Here is a 23088-nt window from a genome sequence, read left to right as displayed (position 1 = left end):
TTGTGTTCTTAAATCCCAATGTTTGAATCCCACAGTTTTGGATTACTACTATCTTATCAGTTGAACCAAAGAGATTAACTATCTTATCAGTTGAACCAAAGAGATTAACTATCTTATCAGTTGAACCAAAGAGATTAACTATCTTTTGAACCAAAGAGATTAACTATCTTATCAGTAGAACCAAAGAGATTAACTATCTTATCAGTTGAACCAAAGAGATTAACCATCTTATCAGTTGAACCAAAGAGATTAACCATCTTATCAGTTGAACCAAAGAGATTAACTATCTTATCAGTTGAACCAAAGAGATTAACTATCTTATCAGTTGAACCAAAGAGATTAACCATCTTATCAGTTGAACCAAAGAGATTAACCATCTTATCAGTTGAACCAAAGAGATTAACCATCTTATCAGTTGAACCAAAGAGATTAACTATCTTATCAGTTGAACCAAAGAGATTAACCATCTTATCAGTTGAACCAAAGAGATTAACCATCTTATCAGTTGAACCAAAGAGATTAACCATCTTATCAGTTGAACCAAAGAGATTAACTATCTTATCAGTTGAACCAAAGAGATTAACCATCTTATCAGTTGAACCAAAGATCTATTCACTAAACCACTAAGATATAATGAGATACTCAGAAAGCTCACAACAGAGCATGGATGTATAAGTGAAATCCATTACAACATTTTGAGAGTGGAGGGGTCGATGGTTAGAACATGGAATTATCCCCCACAATGTTGTAATGTAATGTTTATGTTCTTAGGATTTAGATACTTTCCCATGCAGTATCTCTTTACACTCAAGAGAAAGGTTCTTGTATTTGAATGTTTGTTTTAGTTACTCAGTCATGATGTTAATATTAGGGAGTTCAGAATTCAAAATGGCGGCCATACGAATTCACGGTCACTGTAAACTTCATTCGATTTTTAATTTGCTATTTCAACCAACTCCGGTTGTCTATATGCGATAAAATTACGATTAGTTTTGAAAGGGGGTAGATTTGCAATGATTTCGCGCCTTAAAAGCATATGTTGTATAGTTTTCGAAAAGCACGCCCGGTGGGAAAGTCGCCTGTTGGGCGACTTAGCGCCATTGCCGTACTACGCGGCACTTGATTCTGGCGGGGGTGTCTCTTGAAAACGGGAATAACGAAGGGAGAGCCAATCATGTAAGACCTTTCAAATCTAGCTGAAATTATAGCCAATAAAATTAGCTGTAAGATGATATGTGTTTAATACGGATAGGGCCGACATTTCTAGTAGTAAAGTAAGATTGAAGTTTTTGTCGCGTGATTTCGTATTTATAGACGGTACGTAGTCTTTCTAAACAGTTATTTTTAGATCAATTGGTATTTAAACTACGTTTCTGAGTTATTCATTTAGTATGTCATTGACGAGCTCCCTTTATAAAAACGTTATACAAATTTGGATGTCAATGTTCGACCGGGCGCTCGATGTAACTGACTGGGTGAGCTAAATGGCGGCTGTCAAAATCGATGACGCAATGTTATCATGTTGATATCGGTGCATTGAATTTCAAATCGTTTTAGTTTGTGGGTCTAGTTCGTGTGTCATTTTGTTTCGATGAGTTTATTCAGCAAGAAAGCAATGTGTTCTATGTTTTTGTACTTCCTACATGCGGTGATGATCGTAAATTTTATCGTTACAACTTACACTGAGTTAGTCTACATATTGAACTGGAAGCCATGGTCATTGGTAGTAGTACTACAATTACACGTTCAGTGTTCCGTGTCGCTAGTTTGTGTTTTGAGGAACATTTCTAAATACACGAACTCAGTTATTGAATGTTTAGTGGAGATTGATGTTCAGTTTGAAAATAAAAATCTTAAACTTTTGTTTTATTTTACTAATGGTTTTGTGTTTGTCATTTCGTAGTAAGTATACATGTTTATGTCAACCCGGAAGTATGATACACTAAGTGACTTAGTTTTACATGTAATTAAAGTGGCCATATGGATGAGAATTGGGTATTTATTTTGGATTTTTATTTGATAAAACAGCTTCACTATGTTTTTCTACTTGAAAAAATAATGTGAAATAACATATACCAAGTTCATGTTCGCAACTCAATAAACTGCAAAACATTATTGTACGTACAATAACAAACTTTTTACACTTTTTGCATCTTTTTGCAATGTATTGAGTTATGAACACAGACTTGGTCAATGTTCTTTCACATTATTTTTTCATGTAGAAAAACATAGTGAAGCTATTTTATCAAATAAAAATCCAAAATAAATACCAAATTTTCATCCATATGGCCACTTTAATAACAAAATTTTTAATTTATACTACTGGTAACGTCCAAATTTATTTGCTTTTATGTTGGAAATACATTCTAATATACTCTAAGGATGACACTATGGAGACTTGCCTTATGAGAAAGTAATTTTTTGGTCTTTAAAAATGCTATAATATTAAATCAGATCAATGTGTAGTAGAAATGGTATATAAAATTTAATAACTGTCGATATATTTTTCTCTACTTAGAGTATGGAAACTACTCTCACAATCTGTGATAAACTAGAAAGTTTATTGTCAGGAAAGACAACATTAGTAGAGATAGGATGTGATGTTCCTTTGACAAATGAGCTCCTTCTACACAGTGGGCTTCAGACCACAGGTACAAATATTCAGCAGGTGTTGCCTAGCGTCCTTAGGTTATTTGAGCCGAACCTAAAGTTAGCAATCTAGTCAGGAAAGTTAGGAAGAAGATATATAGAGCAAGACAGGAAGGGAATGAAGCAGATATTATGCAAGCTAATATTCCAATTTCAACTTCCATACCAAAATTATCATCTACTTTTCAAGACAAACACATCACACCAGAGATATTGAAAACTTGTAGCTTTCCTCTGAATGAAGATGGTACAATGAACCTAGAAGTTAGACACATACTGGAATTAAGGAATTTCCTGGTGAGTCAACACCTTCCATGGAGTCATGCTATGAAGTGGCTAGGTGTACTTATATTAAGGAACCAGTGACATGGTGTTATGCTATGAAGTGGTTAGGTGTACTTACGTTAGGAACCAGTGATATGGAGTCATGCTATGAAGTGGTTAGGTGTACTTATGCTAGGAACCAGTGACATGGTGTTATGCTATGAAGTGGTTAGGTGTACTTACGTTAGGAACCAGTGATATGGAGTCATGCTATGAAGTGGTTAGGTGTACTTATGTTAGGAACCAGTGACATGGTGTTATGCTATGAAGTGGTTAGGTGTACTTATGTTAGGAACCAGTGACATGGTGTTATGCTATGAAGTGGTTAGGTGTACTTATGTTAGGAACCAGTGACATGGTGTTATGCTATGAAGTGGTTAGGTGTACTTATGTTAGGAACCAGTGACCTTAGTGTGACAGCAGTTAGTCAGCAATGGACACGTCTACATGATAGGTATTTGAAACTTAAACGAAGTGGTAATGATGTAGAGAGTTTTCTAAGTCAACCCTATAAGGCACCAGCTAGAAAAGTTCAAGATAGAGTTAGTGGTGATGAGAGTGGGGGAATTTCTAATCAAGAAGATGGCACAAGTAACGTAGATTTGGAAAATTTAATTGGAAGATTTACATGTAGTCTAGCTGATAGTTATGAAGAAATAAGTAATCTAACTCAAGCTATGGAGGAATTGTCTGAGGAAAAATTAGCAGCTCTAGAGAAATACAAAAAGATGGAGAAACTGTCAGAAAAGTACAAACATAAGATAAAACTCATTGCTCAGTTGAAAGAGAAAATAGCATCTTTATCATCTAGAAATGTAAACAAAAGAATAAAACGACGTGATGATCAAATATCAGAGATGAGCAAACAACTCAGAGACAACAAGTCATTGATAATGACATAGTCCCCCGCTATGATTTGGTTTTAAGGAATTATCACTACTCTGATCCAATATGGCCGCTAGCAGCCAGACTAAATCAAACAGACTTCTTGAACAGATTCATGTTGTATTAGGACAGTGTTCTATGACATACATGGATGGTCGGGTATGGGGGATCATATTACGATGAAAATGGATATGCACATGTATGTCATAGAACACTGTCCTAATACCAACTTTGAATGAGATCTGTTCAAGAATGTCTGATTTATGGCTTTAGACAGGGAAAATTTGCAAACAAAATGGCTGCTAGGCGGCCATATTGGATCATATCATGAAACAAATTGACGTGCATATGTATGCCATTATATGTTGCCCCTGTACCAAGTTTGAAAGAAATCGGTCCAGGCATCTCCAAGAAATGGCTGCGGACGGACGGACGGACGGACGGACGGACGGACGGAACCCAATCCATAAGTCCCCGTCCCGGACTTCGTCCGGCGGGGACTAAAAACTAAGTCAGATGAAATATTTAGCATTTTGGGATGTCCTGAAATTGAAAAATAGAATATTTCTTTTTAGAAGTCATATAAATATTGTTTAATTGGGTATAACTCTCTCAATATCTTAAAGATTTTTGCTAATGAATGCAGTTTCTAAGAAGTTAAGTTCCTGTAAAATTGGGAAATTGTCAGTTTTTAGAGATTTACACCTCAATTTTCTCAAAAAACGGGTATATTTTAGCGTGGTAAAAGTGTAATAACTTTTGAACCGGTGGACTAATTTCAATAATTTTTGTTTTGTTTTACTTCAATTTCCTAGGATGATAATTGTCCAATATTGAAATATAGCTATTAAGGATCTAAATTTTTCACTGAACTCCCTAATAATATCACTATTGCTTTACGGCTTGATGGTAATTGTGAGCTTGACGAGTGTGTATGCATTGTCATTCACACATTTCAGTTAATCAATTGGTGGTTACTTTAGAGAAGCCCCTCCTTAAGCTGAATCCTCATGGCAATATCAGCCATTGTTCTCTGTTTGTACTACTAGTTGTCAACTGCCTTTTCTGATAAGCTATTATTTATATCCTGGAATGTGGAGATGACTTAAGCTAGACCTTGGACGTTCGCTCTTGATGCACCTTTATGATAAGTGACCTTTGGTCACAATGTGTGCAAGCTAATGGGCTTCTGAAGGAATACAAGCATCAAACAGTTAGGTTTACTTTCAAAGCACAGTTTTGAATACTGTTACATATCTTTGTTTTGTACTGTTTTTCACTTGCATTCATGGAGTAAATTTACATTATTGCAATCAGCAGTTCTGTAATTGGTGCAGTGACGCCATCAAATCACTAGTGAAAGACATAACTTTATGTTGTAAATCACAAGTATAAAAAAATAGCGCCAATGGCATTGTAGCACAACTGTAGAGTTTTTAAAAATGTTTATCCATATGCTAGTCCATGCTAACAATAGATGTTCATTTGCTGAATTACTATCCAGTTGCCTATCCAACCATGTTGCTATCTTTGCAATATACACTATCATTTGGCTATTGCCATGGGTCATGTTGTTAGATATATTTGCATACATTTTTGTATGTTTTTGTTCACTTGTTTATGAATTCATGATATTATCTTTGCAATATACGTGATCATTTGGCTGTTGCTATGGGCGTGATCTTGTTGCTAGACACATTTGCATACATTTTTTGAATGGTTATTCATTTATCTTTCAATTCCTGTTATCTTTGCAATGTACGTGATTATTTGGCTGTTGCTATGGGTGTGGTCTTGTTGTTAGGCATATTTGCATACATCTTTAAATGTTTATTCATTTGTCTATTAATCGTCTTGTTATCTTCGCAATATATGTGATCACTGGCTGTTGCTATGGGTGTGGTCTTGTTGCTAGACACATTTGCATACATGTTTTGAATGGTTATTCATTTATCTTTCAATTCCTGTTATCTTTGCAATGTACGTGATTATTTGGCTGTTGCTATGGGCGTGGTCTTGTTGCTAGGCACATTTGCATACATTTTTTGAATGTTTATTCAATTGTCTATTAATCCCTGATGTTATCTTTGTGAAATACACCACCGTTTGACTGTTGCTATGGGTGTGGTCATGGTTGCTAGAGTATTTGCATGCATGTTTTGAATGTTTTACACTTCACTTGCCTACCAGATGTTATTTGACCAAAATATACTGCCATTTGGTTGTTGCTAAGGGTGTGGTCATGGTTGCTAGGGTGAATTGTGTCATAATCTTTTGAAGAAAATCTGCAGAATAACACTTTCAGAAACATTTCACCAAGTTTCAGACTCATTAACCAATTACAAGTTTTGGACCAAAATGATTCTTATTATTTCTTTGTCCTTACATCCCTAGATGCATTCCCATTAAATTTCAGCCAAATCTGCTCAGTGGTTTTGGAATTACAGATTTTTGACCAAAAAGACACATTTTTAGCCCTAATTTGCATATCACTGATGGAATCATCATGTCATGAACAATTCTTAGTAAAACACCCTGAAGAATGTTTCACCCACATTTCAGCCCAATATGCCCAGTCATCTTTGAGTTAAGTTTTTTGACCAAAAATCACATTTTTTTATCCAAATCAGAAACCCGGTGGTAAGGTCATTTTGATTTGAACAATTTCCAAACTAGGCACCCAAGGTAATGGACCCACCAAATATCATGGTAATCAGTTCAGCTGTTTTTGACTTTAAGTTGTTTACACACACACACACAAAGACAGACAGACAGACAGACAGACAGACGCTGGGCGATCCCTATAGCACTACTGAACTTCAGTTCAGTTATGGTAAAAAAACTGGGTTTACTGGTGAGTAACCATACATAGGGGATGTCTTTGGCATTGTCATAAACCAAAGCCTCTTTCTTTTACAGCACCGTCCAAGACGTACCGCTAAGAGGCTGTGGTTTTATTCACATACACAATCAGTATTTATCACAATGGCTTTGGTACATCAACGCTACAACCAATCAGATTGCCTCATGCATACTACATGACATACAATGCCTTGGCAAGATACGTAGTACACTGAAAACTGACTTGGACGGTTGGATCGTCATGACATCATTACTCATGAAAATGTATTACTAATCTGAAATAACACTGCACAGTATGTTCATCACATGGTATCAGACTTACTATTTTTGTGTTGTGGAAGAAATGACAGCTCTGGTTTGTAAGAATCCAAATTTGGTGGGTCACAACAATTGCTGTGTCTCAGTGTTATACAAGCTTTCTCTATGTTTGCACCTAAATTGGCTTAGTGGGTACTTTGCACACACATAAACTAGATGTTATAAAACCAATCTTACCTTTGGCCATCTGATAATTGGTGGCATGTTCGGATTCAGTAACATTGCAACTGTTGGTTGGCTACTAGCCTCCATAGAGAAACTATCCTGACTGTTTTCATCTTGTAACATAGGTAGCCCTGTTACCATTGATGGTTTAGTTAATTCTTGTCTAAGTAATGACAAATTAGAGTTTTCTCCTAAAGATGACTCATCTTCACCCACATCTACTTTCAAATCATCTGTAGTTTCATCATCTAGATCCCTTTCACTTTCTTCTATGTCAACATCAACTTCTATTGTAGGTTTGATATCTTCTGATTTCATTTCAGTTTTCACAACACTGCTACTACTTTCAATCCCACTTTCTTGTTGTATTGTCTCTCCACTGGAATCAGCTGAGGTGTAGTCAGTCATTTCAGTCTTGTTTTCAGCTTTTATTGGAAACTCTACTTCTTTGTCTTGGACATGATTTTCCATATTTCCTACACTGGGTATGGGCACAGGGAAGTTAGTGGCTGAGACTGGTGTTGACTGGACGGACATAGACTCATACGTATCTTTTAGTTTATAGAATGACAATTCCTTGTCATTCATCATGTGATGCTGGGATTCTGCTCTATTGATTCCATACCTAGCCATTATCAAATAGATAAATAACATTATTTTCAAAACAAGAAGGGAATAGATATTTCATTACATGGTTTGTTTGACAAGACACTCTACACAACTAGCCATGTCAGACACTTTTTTAAAAGGGCCTTTGCTTATCAAACGTGTAGTAGTTGAATAGATCAATTTGAAAGATGAATCAGATTTAAACTGAATGCCTCCCGTTAGGGAATCACTAATTATGCAAATAACTCATTAAACTAAAAATACCGCCAATGGCATTGTAGCACAACTGTACAGTTTCTAAAAATGTTTATCCATATGGTAGTCCATGCTAACAATAATTGGTCATTTGTTGAATGACTATCCAGATGCCTATCCAACCATGTTGCTATATTTATGATATACGCTATCATTTGGCTGTTGCTATGGGCGTGGTCATGTTGTTAGATATATTTGCATACATTTTTGTATGTTTTTGTTCACTTGTGTATGAATTCCTGATATTATCTTTGCAATATACGTGATTATTTGGCTGTTGCTATGGGCGTGGTCTTGTTGCTAGGCATATTTACATACATTTTTTAATGTTTATTCAACTGTCTATTAATCCCTGTTGTTATCTTTGCAATATGTGATCATTTGGATGTTGCTATGTCGTGGTCTTGTTGCTTGGCACATTTGCAAACATTTTTTGAATGTTTATTCAATTGTCTATTAATCCCTGTTATCTTCGCAATATATGTGATTATTTGGCTGTTGCTATGAGTGTGATCTTGTTGCTAGGCAAATTTACATACATTTTTTCAATGTTTATTCAATTGTCTATTAATCCCCACTGTTATCTTCACAATATAATTGTGATTATTTGGCTGTTGCTATGGGTGTGGTCTTGGTTGCTGGGGTATTTGCGTACATGTTGAATGTTTACTCACTTGCTTACCAGATGATGTTATTTGACCAAAATACTGCCATTTGGTTGTTGCCAAGGGCATGGTCATGGTTGCTAGGGTCAATTGTGTCAAAATATTTTGAAGAAAATCTGCAAAATAACTTCTAGAAACATCTCACCAAGTTTCAGTCTCATTAACCAAGTACTTTTTTAGTCTGTAAGGTACACCATGACGGGGCACCCTCATACATCAGCCAACCCCTGTGAGAAGAGGACGGTGAGGGCGAAACGTCAAACGTATCTTAGTCTAGTACTTTTTAAGATATAAATTTTTGACCAAAAAGGCACATTTTTAGCCCTAATTTGCATATTACTAAGGGAATCATCATGTCATGAACAAATCTTAATTTATTCACATCTAAGAATGGACCCACCAAATTTCATGCCAATCTGCCCAGCACTTTTGGAGTTTAAGTTTTTTGACCAAAAATCACAATTTTTGACCCAAAACCCACATCTCTGATGCAATCATTTTCACTTGAACAATTTCCCAACTAGCCACCAAAAGTAACATGACCACTAAATATCAAAGCAATTGGTCCAGCAGTTTTTGACTTTAAAGGTGATTCAAAATGCTCACATTCACTATCGCTAATTTGCTAGACGACATGTTTGTGAAATGCATTCTGGTTTTAAAACTTTTCAAAAGCGTCTGCAAACACCTTAAAATGACCCTTTTTCAGTCACTTCCCTTCGGATTTACTTCGAGAGTTTTCGAGTATTTCCGGTCCCACCTAGACCACGGGATATTATGACGTCATAAGGGGTATACGTTAGCACTAAGACTATGACGAGCGTAGTCACTAGGTGAATAAAACTCAACAGCATTGTGAAAAAATACATTGCTAGTGGTTGTAACAGACATCAGTAAACAAAAACTACACTCTACATGTCTTATTAACCAACATTTACCGATATTTACTCACATTTTCTCACTAATTGGCAGTATCTGTGGGTATAAATGCTAAAATATTATCTCCCCATATTATGGCAAAATAAATCAAACGGCTCGACTAGTTATATATAAACACTTGTAATGTCGCGTGTTTCACATTCATTGACTTTTATTTATCTGATTTTTTATTATTTGCCGATAAGAAGCATTACGATACCGTCGTGACGTTTTGACGGCATCTCCGAGCCAAGGACGGCATATTTTAGCCCAATCGTACTCGCATCGCCTTTTGAACAGTGCATTTAACAACAACGTAAACATATTTCATCTCGAATAAATATACTAGGTATTAGAATACCAATGGGAAACTTCAAGAAGGTGTATCGGGACATGTGCCACAATATATTTGTTGGTCCCATAATACACTAATTGATTCGATTCAAGTTGCTCGGAGCATAAGGAAGCACGCTCCGAGTCATTGCATCATGCAAATGGAACTGTGACCGACCTAATTTTGTTGTCCATATATAAAATGAGAGTGACCTGTAAATTTTTCACAGTTTTCGTTGTGGTCTTGTATTGTCACATGTTTGGCTTGTGAACACAAGTTTACATCTATTATTGTCTAGGGCGTAATACTCTAGTCCGAGTCTGGAACCCATATAAAACCTAAAATACTCGCATTTGGATCGGAATGAACAGAAGTACTGAGGTCTCATCGACTTGTTGGGGACTCGAATTATTGCTTGTTTTTATCACGGTATACAGGTGATTATTATATATCGGTAGAGGGGTAGTGTTGTCAAGTTTTGTGCAGTCACCGCGGCAGCGGCAGTAAGCTTATACTAGGATAGTTCCGCCGATTAAAGTTGAAGCAGTGTATGTACAATGTACGTATGGAATCGGGAGAGCACAGCGCACATTCGTGTTGGGTTAAATTTATCCACGTGTTGATGTAATCCATATTTATCAATCAGATATATTGTAAAATTCTTCAAGTTGTACAGAAATAACGTCTCTAACTTCAAAACAAACCCTTAGAAATTGGACTGGACGTGGCTAAGTATCTAGTTGCAGGCTTTCTTTCATAACCATGTGCTGGGGTCACGACCTTGATTGCCGACGTCAATATTGTCCAATGATATTTAATATCATTAACACATCGCGATATTTGATTTGTTGGTTTCCTAAACTGTATACTTCGAATACCATGATTCATTACAAAATTCTTCTAATGAATATTAAATAGGCTTGTTGCATTAAATTAAGTGATATCGCAACAAGGGAAACCATACAAGTTTTCTTCCAGACGAGTTGCTAAAGTCATGTAAATGACAACACTAAACTCACGAAATTTCCTCAATTCTTTACAATTTTATTGCTGATAATATGGCAATCTAATAGCTAGTTTATTTATTCAAGATAAATATATTTACTTTGTTGCTAAATGCGCCGTTCAAAAGGCGACATCAGTCAGTATAGTGGGCTAAAATATGCTGTCGACGCCATGCATGTCGAAGATATTGTAATGCTTCTCCTCGGCAAATAATAAAAAAATCAGATAAATAAATTGAAACACGCGACCGACATTACAAGTGTTTATGTATATCTACACTGTAGTCTAGCCGTTTTGATTTATTTTGCCATAATATGGGGAGATAATATTTTAGCATTTATACCCACAGACACTGCCAATTAGTGAGAAAATGTGAGTAAATATCGGTAAATGTTGGTTAATAAGACATGTAGAGTGTAGTTTTTGTTTACTGATGTCTGTTACAACCACTAGCAATGTATTTTTTCACAATGCTGTTGAGTTTTATTCACCTAGTGACTACGCTCGTCATAGTCTTAGTGCTAACGTATACCCCTTATGACGTCATAATATCCCGTGGTCTAGGTGGGACCGGAAATACCCAAAAACTCTCGAAGTAAATCCGAAGGGAAGTGACTGAAAAAGGGTCATTTTAAGGTGTTTGCAGACGCTTTTGAAAAGTTTTAAAACCAGAATGCATTTCACAAACATGTCGTCTAGCAAATTAGCGATAGTGAATGTGAGCATTTTGAATCACCTTTATGTTGTTTACTTACACACACACACACACACACACACACACACACACACAGACACTTTGCCATGCCTATAGCAATACTGAACCTTCAGATTGTATTGTTCTTGATCAGAGTTGGTGAAGCAAGTCTCAGCTTTTACTTCTCAGAAGTTGAATTTTAATTATTGCATCATTTCAAGAACACAGTACATGTAATAGGGGTAGTGTTCATATTTTGCTATTGTGTAGTGTTGATTTAGTAGAGCTTCATCAGTTTTACACATAGATCATGGTGTCTTTCTAACATGCAGTGAATTTGGAGAAAATGAGCAATGTAACCAGATAAGGGTGAGGGTTTTTTTGTTTTTGTTTCTTATCTCCAATGGAAAAGTCAGGTGGGGCGGGCGGGCGAAATAAAAAACAAGCGACCTATCGGTCAGAATAGCTCCGCTGTTTTTTTTTAATTTAATTTTTTATTTTGGTGACATGTAGAAGTGGTTCAGGTCTTCAGCTCTTCGAGTCACTATGCAGTTTTGTTTTAGTGATGCAATAAAGTGGTTAGTGGTTTCATATGATGTCTCACTATAAAACACATTTTACACAGAAGTTGGTAATGTATTGTACTTTTATACCATAGTCACCATTTTATAACAAAAATCTACTGTTATGAAAAATTGCACAAAATCACAGAAAAAAATGACTGGGAAATGCACACAAGAAAAAGAAAAAAAGAGGATTTTGAGGTTGGCTATAAGTAATTCCAGTGTCTTACAGCTGTAACCCTGGAAAATTTTAATGAAGAATGAAATAAACTAGGGATCTAAAATAATTTTGAGGCAATTTCAATTTCAATTTTCTAACAAATTTACAAAGTCAACAACATTCAACTTGTTCTAGTTGTGGTAGATATATATAGGGAAGAAATGTATTAATCGCCATCTTAGTTTCCGTACGGCGACAATCTCAAGTACCCGGAAGAGAGTCATTCTCAGCCATACGTTACAGTGGTAACACTCGTTCATGTTCGGTTACCTTTCACAAAGAAAACACAACGAAATGGTTGAAATGATCTTTTTTTAATTTCTTTTCATCACAACAACAAAATCTGCGTGATCAAAAGTGTTGTAAACTAAACCAGAAAGAATTATCGGACTGGCTAAACTTCCCGATGAACTGGAAGGTCCTACTACTTCCAAGTAAGCCTCGATAGTACTATAGTACGTGAGAAAATCGTCTCAAACTAGCGATACAACTTTCAAAATATAACTTGACATGTCTTCATTTGTTAGAGTTATACAATTCAAGACGGGTTTTCACTCGAAAACAACAATTCTGTGAATAATGACAGTGACACTCTGAACGCAGCGATTTCTCGGACGATGTTACCACTGTAACGTATGGCTGACAACGACTTGCTTCCGGGTTAGTCCCTCGTGCATACGGGTGGATTGTCGGCGATTAATACATACATGTACATCGTCTGATATTTTAATTCACAGTGTTTTTTGTGACCGGCGCCTGTCAGCAGACTCTGCCATTTTTTTCATCATTCCATTGTATTTAAACCTTGTACTTGACATTTCGCAATATTTATAATTCTCAACAAAGTACCTCAACATGCCTCACTTCGCTCGTACTCAAAGCAGCCCCGCACGTAGTCCTGCTTGCATACGGAGGAATTCGGGACTCGATTCTGACAATTGTCCCTCCCCTCCGGTGTTTAGAGTCAAGTCAGTAATACAGACTCGTGCACCCGAGGACTACCCCGCGCGGTATGATCACTGACACTGATGACATGATGAGAGAGAACCTTTTCGGATTTACATGTAAAACGGGGAAAGATACGCAAAACCTAATGCAAAGTCTGAAGCCAAATTAAAGTTGTAATTATTTTAATTATTTTTACTTGCCAAATATTTGCATTTTGGAAAGGCAAGACACGTTCATGTCGTTTAACTTTACATGTGAACTGTCGGCCATATTTAAACTTCAACCGCGGCCGCATGCCTGGCATGCCCTTCCTTACGCAAGTTGTCTGAATTCTGGTTCACTGTCATTCCAAATTGCACGACAATATAGAATTAACCACAAGTTACATGTTATCTGAAAACATCACACTTTTATAGTGGGTCTGAAGTGTGATTTTAGTGAGTACTAAGAACGTCCTGTGTTGCTCAATATACTTGCTGTGGAAAATCGCTCGGTCGAATGAGGTCACCTTCAGCTTCTGGTCGAATCAGGATAGAGTATGCAAATGAGGATGTTGCGGATTGGCTGATAATGTAGAAGGGTGCTGAATTGGATTTGAAGTTTACAACCCTATTTCGAACAAACGCTTGTCATTTGGGCGCCCAATGCGTAGAATTATGACTATAGCACATATTACATTGCTTGTTTGACGTCAATAGTGTCTTTTGAAAAGTGGCAGTTTACTTAAAGTCTCGTCGACTGATTTCCAATATGGCGTCGGTCATTATGCTCATTAACATATTCATTTTTTTTTCAAATTACAAAAAAAAAATCATAAAAAATAAAAATGAGGATGTGCTGACTTGAAATTAACAAATCTGAGTAAGCTACCCCCTGCGCATCAACACGCCAGATATCAAAGCAATCTAATAAGAGGTTTTCAAGGAGTTGATGAAAATGACATTTTATGAAAAAAAATCATAAAAAATTGAAAATGGCACAGATCAACTTGGCATGAACAAATCTGAATAGCCTCCCCCCAGGGAACATGCACACCAAATATCGAAGAATTCCGACTGTCACTTATGGAGTAGATAGTAAAAATATAAAAGTTTGACGGACACCTATGATTCACTCTACTCTCTATACCTCAATACCCACCTATACCTAAAGCTACGCTTTCAGCTTTCGCTGACAGCGGAGCTAAAAAGGGGACAAGAAAAAAAAATCTGTATTTTTTCAGTTCCATTCTCTCTCCTTTCTGTCCTGTCAGTCTCTATACAACTTCTTTTCTCTTCTCTTTATTGAATTCCTTGTTACTAGTCTCTTTCCTTCATTTTAGCAAGGTTGACAAGTCCGTAGAACAACTTTGTAAGAAGATGATTGAATACTTATCATCCTGATGGGTGTATATCTGTAGCCATGAACTATTGTATGATTTTATCAGGAGTACTAGTGCATTCGTCCTATTAACCCTTTCACCACCGATTCCCTCAATTGAGGGAACGCGCTAGGGCGCCCACCGATTCCCTCAATTGAGGGAACGCCAGAGTTCATTCACCTACCTCGCCGTTATGCCGTTAAACGGCAGCTATTGCTGCAAAAATTGCTGCCATAACTAGTTCCACACATGCGTATTAGCCTTGTTTATCTACACTGCCATTTTGAAAGCATGACAGTGAACGATATCAGGAGTACGATCCAAATGACGAGCGATCGTAATTTTATGTGCGTTTTTCGCTCACAAAATCGAATTTCAACATGGCGGAAGTAATTAACGGCTCTCATAACATGGTGTACGATATAAATTATGTCACTATCTTTGGATATTTCGACAGAATTTGACTCGAAATACATCGTTGAATACAAGTATTTAGCTATGGGAACACATTGTACTTGTATGTAAGCATCAAATTCCCGCTAAGGCCGTGTGAGCTGCCGACGGCAGTTTATGGTTGAATTTTTGAATGTCGTTCAAATTTACGCAATCTTGTGACCGTGCCGACGCCCATGCTAACGTTCTAGGGGTAATTTTTGGCTCTATCATGGATTATTTTGGTTTTATTTCTTTTTTTACGGCTCAATAATGACTTGTATTTGTATTAGCTCACTGTGTAGAGGTCAGTGGAGGGAAACTTACGCTTGATGTTGGCGATTTTCCGATCGGATTTTTTACGTGCGTTTTTCAATGTAAAATTCAAATTTCAACATCGGCGAAGCAAAATCTGTCTCCCCTAACATCGTTTGCAATGTAAATAAAGGTGCTGTTCGTAGAAATTTCCACTCAATTTTACCATGAATACGATGTTTTATACAAGGAGATGGCTGAGTGAACTCGATGCAGTATATGGAAGGATCAGATTATCGCAACGTAACTTCAAAGTCCCGACTGCATATTTGCTTTTGTGGGTAAGCATGTCGGCAAAAAGCGTCACGTTGGCGTCCCGATTCGGACTCGTATACTACCAACTTGTGGGCATTTTTTACTGATTTTGAGGATAAATTTGGTGATAATTTTTTGTTGTTCTGTCAAAAAATGATATATAATTACACAAACTGATTTTTCTGAAGGTATTGGGGCGACGACTTCAGATATTTTTTACCCTTCATTGCCGGTGTGGGGGCCGACTATTGCGTCGTAATCGGATTAGTAGGCCGTTAATTATTTTCGTTCAAATTTAATACGACTGAAAATAACATTTTCTGACAAATTTTCGCCGATTTTGACCATTTAGTCAGTATACAGAAGTTTTGTAAGAACATGAATGTTGGTATTTTGAATTTTGTCTGTAATATAAATATTTTGTTTATTTGTGATATGTCAATAAATAAACAACCAGTGTTTGTTTTATTAATATTTTGTTACTTTAATCCATATTTCGGTTGTGTGTGTGATATTTGAATGCATGTATTTGCAACTATGATGTAGAAAATTTATTTTCCATTCAAATGATACCTTATTTTTCAAAAATAAGCAACTCTAAGTATTTTTATATCAGTTTGATTACACCACACTCACTCTCACATTATGTCAGTGAGGGGGCTGGTGGAGAACAAACAATCCCATGAGGCAAGTGGTGGTGAAAGGGTTAATCAAAGTGGCATTGACATCGCTAACATTTTTTTCAAGTTATCCAATTTGAACTTCAGTGTGTAACTTTTTGAAACAATGACGTGATTGTCATCAGTGTGCGAGATGAATTTTCATTTATATAAATCATTACTTCTATGAAACATTTTTCTTCAGTGTGAACTTGTCAAAATAATCCACCAGATAACATGTAAACATTTCTAGAACTCAGAACTCCTTTGGGATTTACTGTTTAAAAGTAATTAAAAGTAATAATGTAAACCTCGGAATTATGCATGTCATGGGTCATGAAACGCTATGGAGTCGATCATTTCCCCGATGATACACAACTGATTTAAAGCTTAAAACTGGTCAAGAAATTAGGAATGCAGTATGACTTTTACCAATTTTAAGCATAATTTTGAAAATGATGGAAATATTCTGAGCTATTATTACATTGCAGCTATATGTACTGTGCGACAGTATTAATTTCGAGCCCTAGGCCTGTCCCTCATCAAACCTCAACGGCCTTAACATGCTGCTCTGATGTAACAAAGGGGGTGGGGGGTAGACGGCAGTGTTCTGCCAAGGTTTCCAACAAGTGGGGACAAAGGCCCCTTGGTTGCAAAAAGTGGTGCCATTTGACAGGGAGTGGGGTCAATTATTATTGTCTATGAAATATTCATATAAATTATCTCAGACCACTATAGAGATACTGTGGTCTGAGATATTCCATTACGTATAGACCATTACCTAACTACATAAAAAAATTCCATTCATAATAACAGTTCCCAGTAAGCTATTTTTGAAAATTGTGTACTACACATTACACCTTAGAAAAAGAAGGCAATTAAGATTATGTAATTTTAAGTCATTTCTACTGAGTATATTATATGTTGTTTAGAAAGATTGGACAGCCAGGTAGTCATAATTTTTAATCTGGATATCAATGAATAGCAGTGCTCAAATTTATAATTCCCTTTTTTCAGACAAGGACAAAGAACAACTTCAAAATAAGTCACAGTGAACATATGATTGAATAAAAACTTTGAGAAATCCTAAACTTGTAACCACTTGTTTCATTTTTAAAATTGTTAGTACACTGCTGTGTTTATCATTCCCTTTTCAAATTCATGACATTTTGAAGAAAAAAAATCCCTGACTTTAAGAAGTACCAAATGTGAACGAAAAACTTACAAATAATAGTCAAACAAACTTTAAAATAATTTATTTTTTATTAATTAACCGTTTCTGGCTGTGTATCATGATTTGGTCCTGCTATATCAAATGACAGCATAGTTACATACCGTAAACTTAACTTGATACGGAAAGCTGACATTAGGTATCCTTGAAACTCAGAACTTGAATCTTTAACTAAAACTATCAACAACGTCAAAGTTGGGATGCTCTGTAAATACCACATTATTTTTTTCTGATATCTTATATGATGTCAACAAAACTTTCCCTTACGCAATCAGTATACTTCTTGTGGGATTGACGTCGAGTCAGAGCCTGGCCTGGTCCGGCCGTGGACTTAGATAATTTTGATGTCTGCCGTAAAATGAATGCGCCAAAGCGACGCAAGGTGGGAAAATTATTGCGTCATTTGTAATTTTAGGGGGCCAATGTCGCAAGGACGTGGCCTCGGCAGAACTGGTCTAAGACGCCATGGGGAACCTTACAATTTTGCTGTGCTCAGGGGTCGGTTGAAAATAAAAAAAACCTCTTTTTTTCTGATGTCGGAGCTGCAAATCAGGGTCGGTCGGGAGATGAGAAACAGAAAAATAAAAAGGGCCGCCCTAACAGATATGGCACTGTATGTTTAACCCTATGAGCCCCACTGACCCTTTGATACAAATTATCACTTTCTCTCCATTGCTAATTTGCATATGAATACCTTAGAATCCCAAAACTTTCTTACTTTCACAGCTGATCTGACAGGTATCACACATCAAGGAGAAAATAACAAGGCAAATGTTTTTTTCACTGTGAAATTAAAGTTTTATTCAAATCCATATCTTTTCTTGTCATTTTTTTTACAATAATTCTTTAAAATCCATTTATACACAGAATTATTTATACATTTACTGCAGGATGCTGCCGTGATAATCTATAAAACATAGATTTCTACATAAATAAACACCACATAATTTACAACCATAAATGGTTTCAACAGGGTAACCCTTACTTGTTTTTTTCTTAAGATTAGAGCAATGCCTGCAACATCTTTTTTTTCTCTTAGCATCAGGTTGCATGACCTCAGATGTATGTGCATGTAGATTAGCTGCACTCAAACTATTCTCAGTTGTAGGAGCATGGGGTTGGGGACCTCGCTTTCTTCTACTACTAAAACCTGCTATCAGTTGGCTTGATAGATCTAACCTGTAATCTACATTTCTGTATCGACGTCGAGGATCAGGTTTATGTGCTATCTCATACAAAATAAATGAATTCACAATCATACGCTGAAGAAAAAAGAAAAATAAATACTTCCAATACTTCATGTACTTATTTGACACAGAATAATATGATGCCATCTGATCACTTAAATCTACCCCACCCATGTATTTATTGTATTTAATTATGGAATTTGGTGTAAAGAACGTTTTCCCACCCCTAGTCATATTTCCTCCCCCTGATTGGCAATTTGTTGTTAACATTCGCACCTCCCGTTTGTCAAACCATTTGCAAGCAATGACCTTGCCACTTTGCATTGTAAAACAGTCCCCTTGTTTCATCTTCTGCTTCCCTTTAATCTCAGCAGGGAGACCTTTACTATTTTGACGAATCGTACCACAAACATAAACATCTTTATCTAACAAATCTAAAGCAAGTTGTACAGAACTAAAAAAGTTGTCAAAATAAACATGATGAGATGAATTAAAATAACGCTCTGATAACTTGTATACAACTTGGTACCCTAAACCTTTCTCCGGGGTTTCTTTTTTCCCCGTATACGGCAACATATCTAATGTGTACCCCGTCTTTGGGCAGGCAGCCGACCAAATCTTAAAACCCCACTTTACAGGTTTCCCTGGCATATATTGAATCATGTGCGACCTGCCTTTAAACTTGCACATGGCTTCATCAATACTGATTTCTCTGTATGGGTAGTAATGTTCAGGAAATGTCTTACGGATGAGATCAATCACTGCACGGACCTTGAATAAACGATCGCGGTTAGGATCAGTCGCGGCAGGTTCAGTACGAGAGTCGCTGATATGTAGATACTGACTGATCTTCATGAAGCGATTACGTGGCATAACTTTGGCAATCCCAGAAACATTCAGACGATCATCAGTCGACCAATAATCTCGAAGTTCGGGTAGTTTGTGGATTCCCATCAGGATAATCATGCCAAAGTATGCGCGAAGTTCGTTACGATCAGTAGCGTACCACTGTGCATCGCGTCCCCGCTGATCTTGTCGGAACTCCGCGTACTTGTTTGTTTCATGTACCAACAAATCAACAAAATCATCAGTAAAAAATAGTTCAAAAAAATCAACTGGTTGGCTGGAAAAATCAAGAGTGTGGGTTGGCCCAGAAAGTTCGTCATCAAAGTCTGGAATCCTAATTTGTTCGATTTCGTTAGTCCACTGGAGATCCGTTGCTAACGGTGAGTCATCGTCATTATCGTCGCGGTCGAGATCACCCAATTCACCTGCAAGTAGACGGATTAGCTCACCCGGGTCGATGTCACTGCCATCGTCGTGGTTTCCGCCTTCCAATTCATGTCTGAGAGTAGCTTCGTTAATTTCTTCGAGGGTAAAACCTTCAAATTCCGTGTCAGAATCAGGCTCATTAAAGATATTCCGCAACATTTCATTAGGACTGACTGGTGGAACGTTGACACGATCATCATTTTGACTTTGAGTTTGACAGCTGTCACCACTAGCTCCAACTTCCGTATTATTTCCAATGTTTACACTCATTATTTCACTTCAGAGAAGCCGACAGGATATTAGTTAAACAAAAGGGTTAAAGTTTAACTCAAAACTATTTAAATGCACTTTGCATATCAACGGGTGAACTTTGGTCGACCTGTGAACCTATTTGTATATGAACACAGCAAATGGAAATGGCGACGCAATGCACAGGCTTGCCCGCGAAAATGATTTCCCGCTCAAAATATACTTCATCTGATTGGTTCAGTGATACGTTTTATGTTGCTAGGCAACTTAATGTTCTCGTCATCAAAAAAAGTGCACAAATAAAGTCATGGGTATAGTATAATCAACGGTTTTAATGACGTATGACATATGAGGCCGTTTGAATCCTAAACGGGATTTCAATCGTTGAGGGCGCTAGGCCGTCTCAGGCCGATACGGGATCTCAGTGGGTGGGAAATGGAGGCCGTTTCATTCCGAATTGAGTGTCAAAGGGTTAAGTTAGACGAGTTGAAATGTGTTGGAAAGATTTTTATGGGCGTACACAAATGTGAGATGAGTTTGATTTAGTGAAGTACAGTACCTTGCAACCCCAAGAAGGATATCTTTATCATGGGTACCAGGTTCCCACCATTCTGGTAGTTCCATACTTGGTCTACAAAGTTTCAGCCTGTCGTCAAGCTCCGGATGATGTGCAATCTCATTGCGTACTTTAGACAGTAGGTCTATTCGTTGAAGACACTTGTTGGCTCTCTCTTCAGATATCATTTCAATGTTTAGTGTATTTGCATATAAAAAATCCTCATCTATAAAAGACAGAGAATTTACAACAAGTCATGAGAGAGAGAGAGAGAGAGAGTTAGAGAGAGAGAGAGAGTTAGAGAGAGAGAGAGAGAGAGAGAGAGAGAGAGAGAGAGAGAGAGAGAGAGAGAGAGAGAGAGAGAGAGAGAGAGAGAGAGAGAGAGAGAGAGAGAGAGAGAGGGACAGAGAGACAGAGAGAGAGAGAGACAGAGACAGACAGAGACAGAGACAGACAGAGAGAGACAGACAGACAGACAGAGAGAGACTGGTTCTGAAGTGTTGTTCTTGATCAGAGTTGGTGAAGCAATTATCATCCTATACTTTTCAGAAGTTGAACATGGTGTACATCATCTCAAGAACAATGTAATTAATAAAATATATTTATTCAGGGTAGCTCAAATAAGTGTTACAGTAATAAGGTAAATGAAACACTTCTTTCAATTAAGGCCTTCAGAGTGTTAATAAACTAGTGTGCATGTGAGTGTATGTATGCATGTATATGTGTATGTGTGTGTGTGTTTGTTCGCATGCAGCTATCCATCTATGTATGCCATTCGAGCAAAATAATATAGGAAAAACTCATAAGTTGTTCCCATACAGGTGTAAAAAAAAGGTGACTCACTATAGTCTTTTTGATCCTCTGAGTCTGTTCCTCCTTCTGTGCCCTCTCTATTCCTTCCCCTTTTGCACACTCTCAGACACATAGCTCGAAAGTTTTCATAGTATTCCTGCAGTTTCTCATCAGTCTTCTTGTCCAGTCTGGCAATTTTGCGGAAGTTATTCCATTTGTATGCCTTGGTTTCAGGATCAAACTCAACCCCAAATGCTGACACAGTGCGGTAGAAATCACTCTCCTCTCTCCTGGACCATCTATAAATGTATACAAAGGGGGATGTAAAGTCAGCTATGTTTTTCTTGATTTCTAGTCCTTACTGTCATTCTCTTTTTTCTTTCCTTGAGTGTGTTGAACTTCTCATATTTATCCTGATTCAATCACCAAGTCTGACAGCAAATCTGGCAAACTGTGCAATAGTTAATTTTATAGGCTATTTGCTGTTAGGGAAGTAGTCCATTTCAAGATGGCGGTTCCACATCTGGTTTCCGAAGTATACCAAACCCTCCACAACTGCCCTTGGTTTTGTTACTTTGTTACCGTGCATATTCATGCTCATTACCACAGACAGGCACAGGGCATGGCATAATGTATTCAGTGTGAATAGATGCCTGAACATAATGAGATCACCACTTATCATGTTCGGGTCCACGGGAAACCGTGGTTTGTTTCCTTATTAAATACTGTGACAAGTATATTTCCATGATACACCAACATGCACTTTCCCGAAGTTCAAGGACAAAAGGTCAAGCTCATGTGTCAGCGACCCCTAACAGCGATAAGTTCCCAGTCATGCAGTGTAGACATCTATACCCTTCTACCTCCAAATTACCAAAATGTACACTGAATATACCAGAAAATTAAAAGAGAAAACTGTTTTGTTGGCATAGATTAGACTTCATAGAGTCTGTTTCCGTTTGCACAGAACTGTATAGTATTTAATAGAAGCTTAAAAAAATCGTCAGATGATTTTGTGTCAATTGTGAAGTTGTCCTTCTAAAAATATCGCCAATGGCGTTGTAGTACAACTGCAGTTTTTAAAAATATGCTGATCAATGCTACACATAGGTGTACATTTGTTGAATGATTATCCAGTTGCCTATCTAACCATGATGTTATCTTTGCAATATATGTGATCATTTGGCTATTGCCATGGGTATGGTCTTGTTGCTAGGCAATTCTTGCATACACTTTTTTGAATGATCATTCACTTGTCTAAGAATCCCTGGTCTTATCTATGAAATACACCACCGTTTAGTTGTTGATACATGTGTGGTCATGGTTGCTAGGGTATTTGCATACACTTTTGAATGTTTACTCATTT

General features: G+C 37.1%; 1 protein-coding gene across 9 annotated transcripts in view; it reads right to left on the bottom strand.

The window, feature by feature from the left end:
* Window positions 1-23088, bottom strand: part of LOC144437420 (chromodomain-helicase-DNA-binding protein 8-like) — a 204858-nt gene that overhangs the window by 46853 nt on the left and 134917 nt on the right. For all 9 annotated transcript variants that reach the window (XM_078126352.1, XM_078126353.1, XM_078126357.1 and 6 more), the window contains 3 exons: window positions 21774-22021; window positions 20934-21156; window positions 7216-7828 (listed from right to left, as the gene is read on the bottom strand). In XM_078126352.1, coding sequence (XP_077982478.1) covers window positions 7216-7828; window positions 20934-21156; window positions 21774-22021 — 1084 coding nt within the window. The remainder of the gene's footprint in view (window positions 1-7215; window positions 7829-20933; window positions 21157-21773; window positions 22022-23088) is intronic.

Source organism: Glandiceps talaboti, chromosome 7 (assembly GCF_964340395.1).
Source record: "Glandiceps talaboti chromosome 7, keGlaTala1.1, whole genome shotgun sequence".
In the NCBI taxonomy this organism is placed as follows: Eukaryota; Metazoa; Hemichordata; class Enteropneusta; family Spengelidae; genus Glandiceps; species Glandiceps talaboti.
This window is presented reverse-complemented; position numbering and strand designations above follow the sequence as displayed.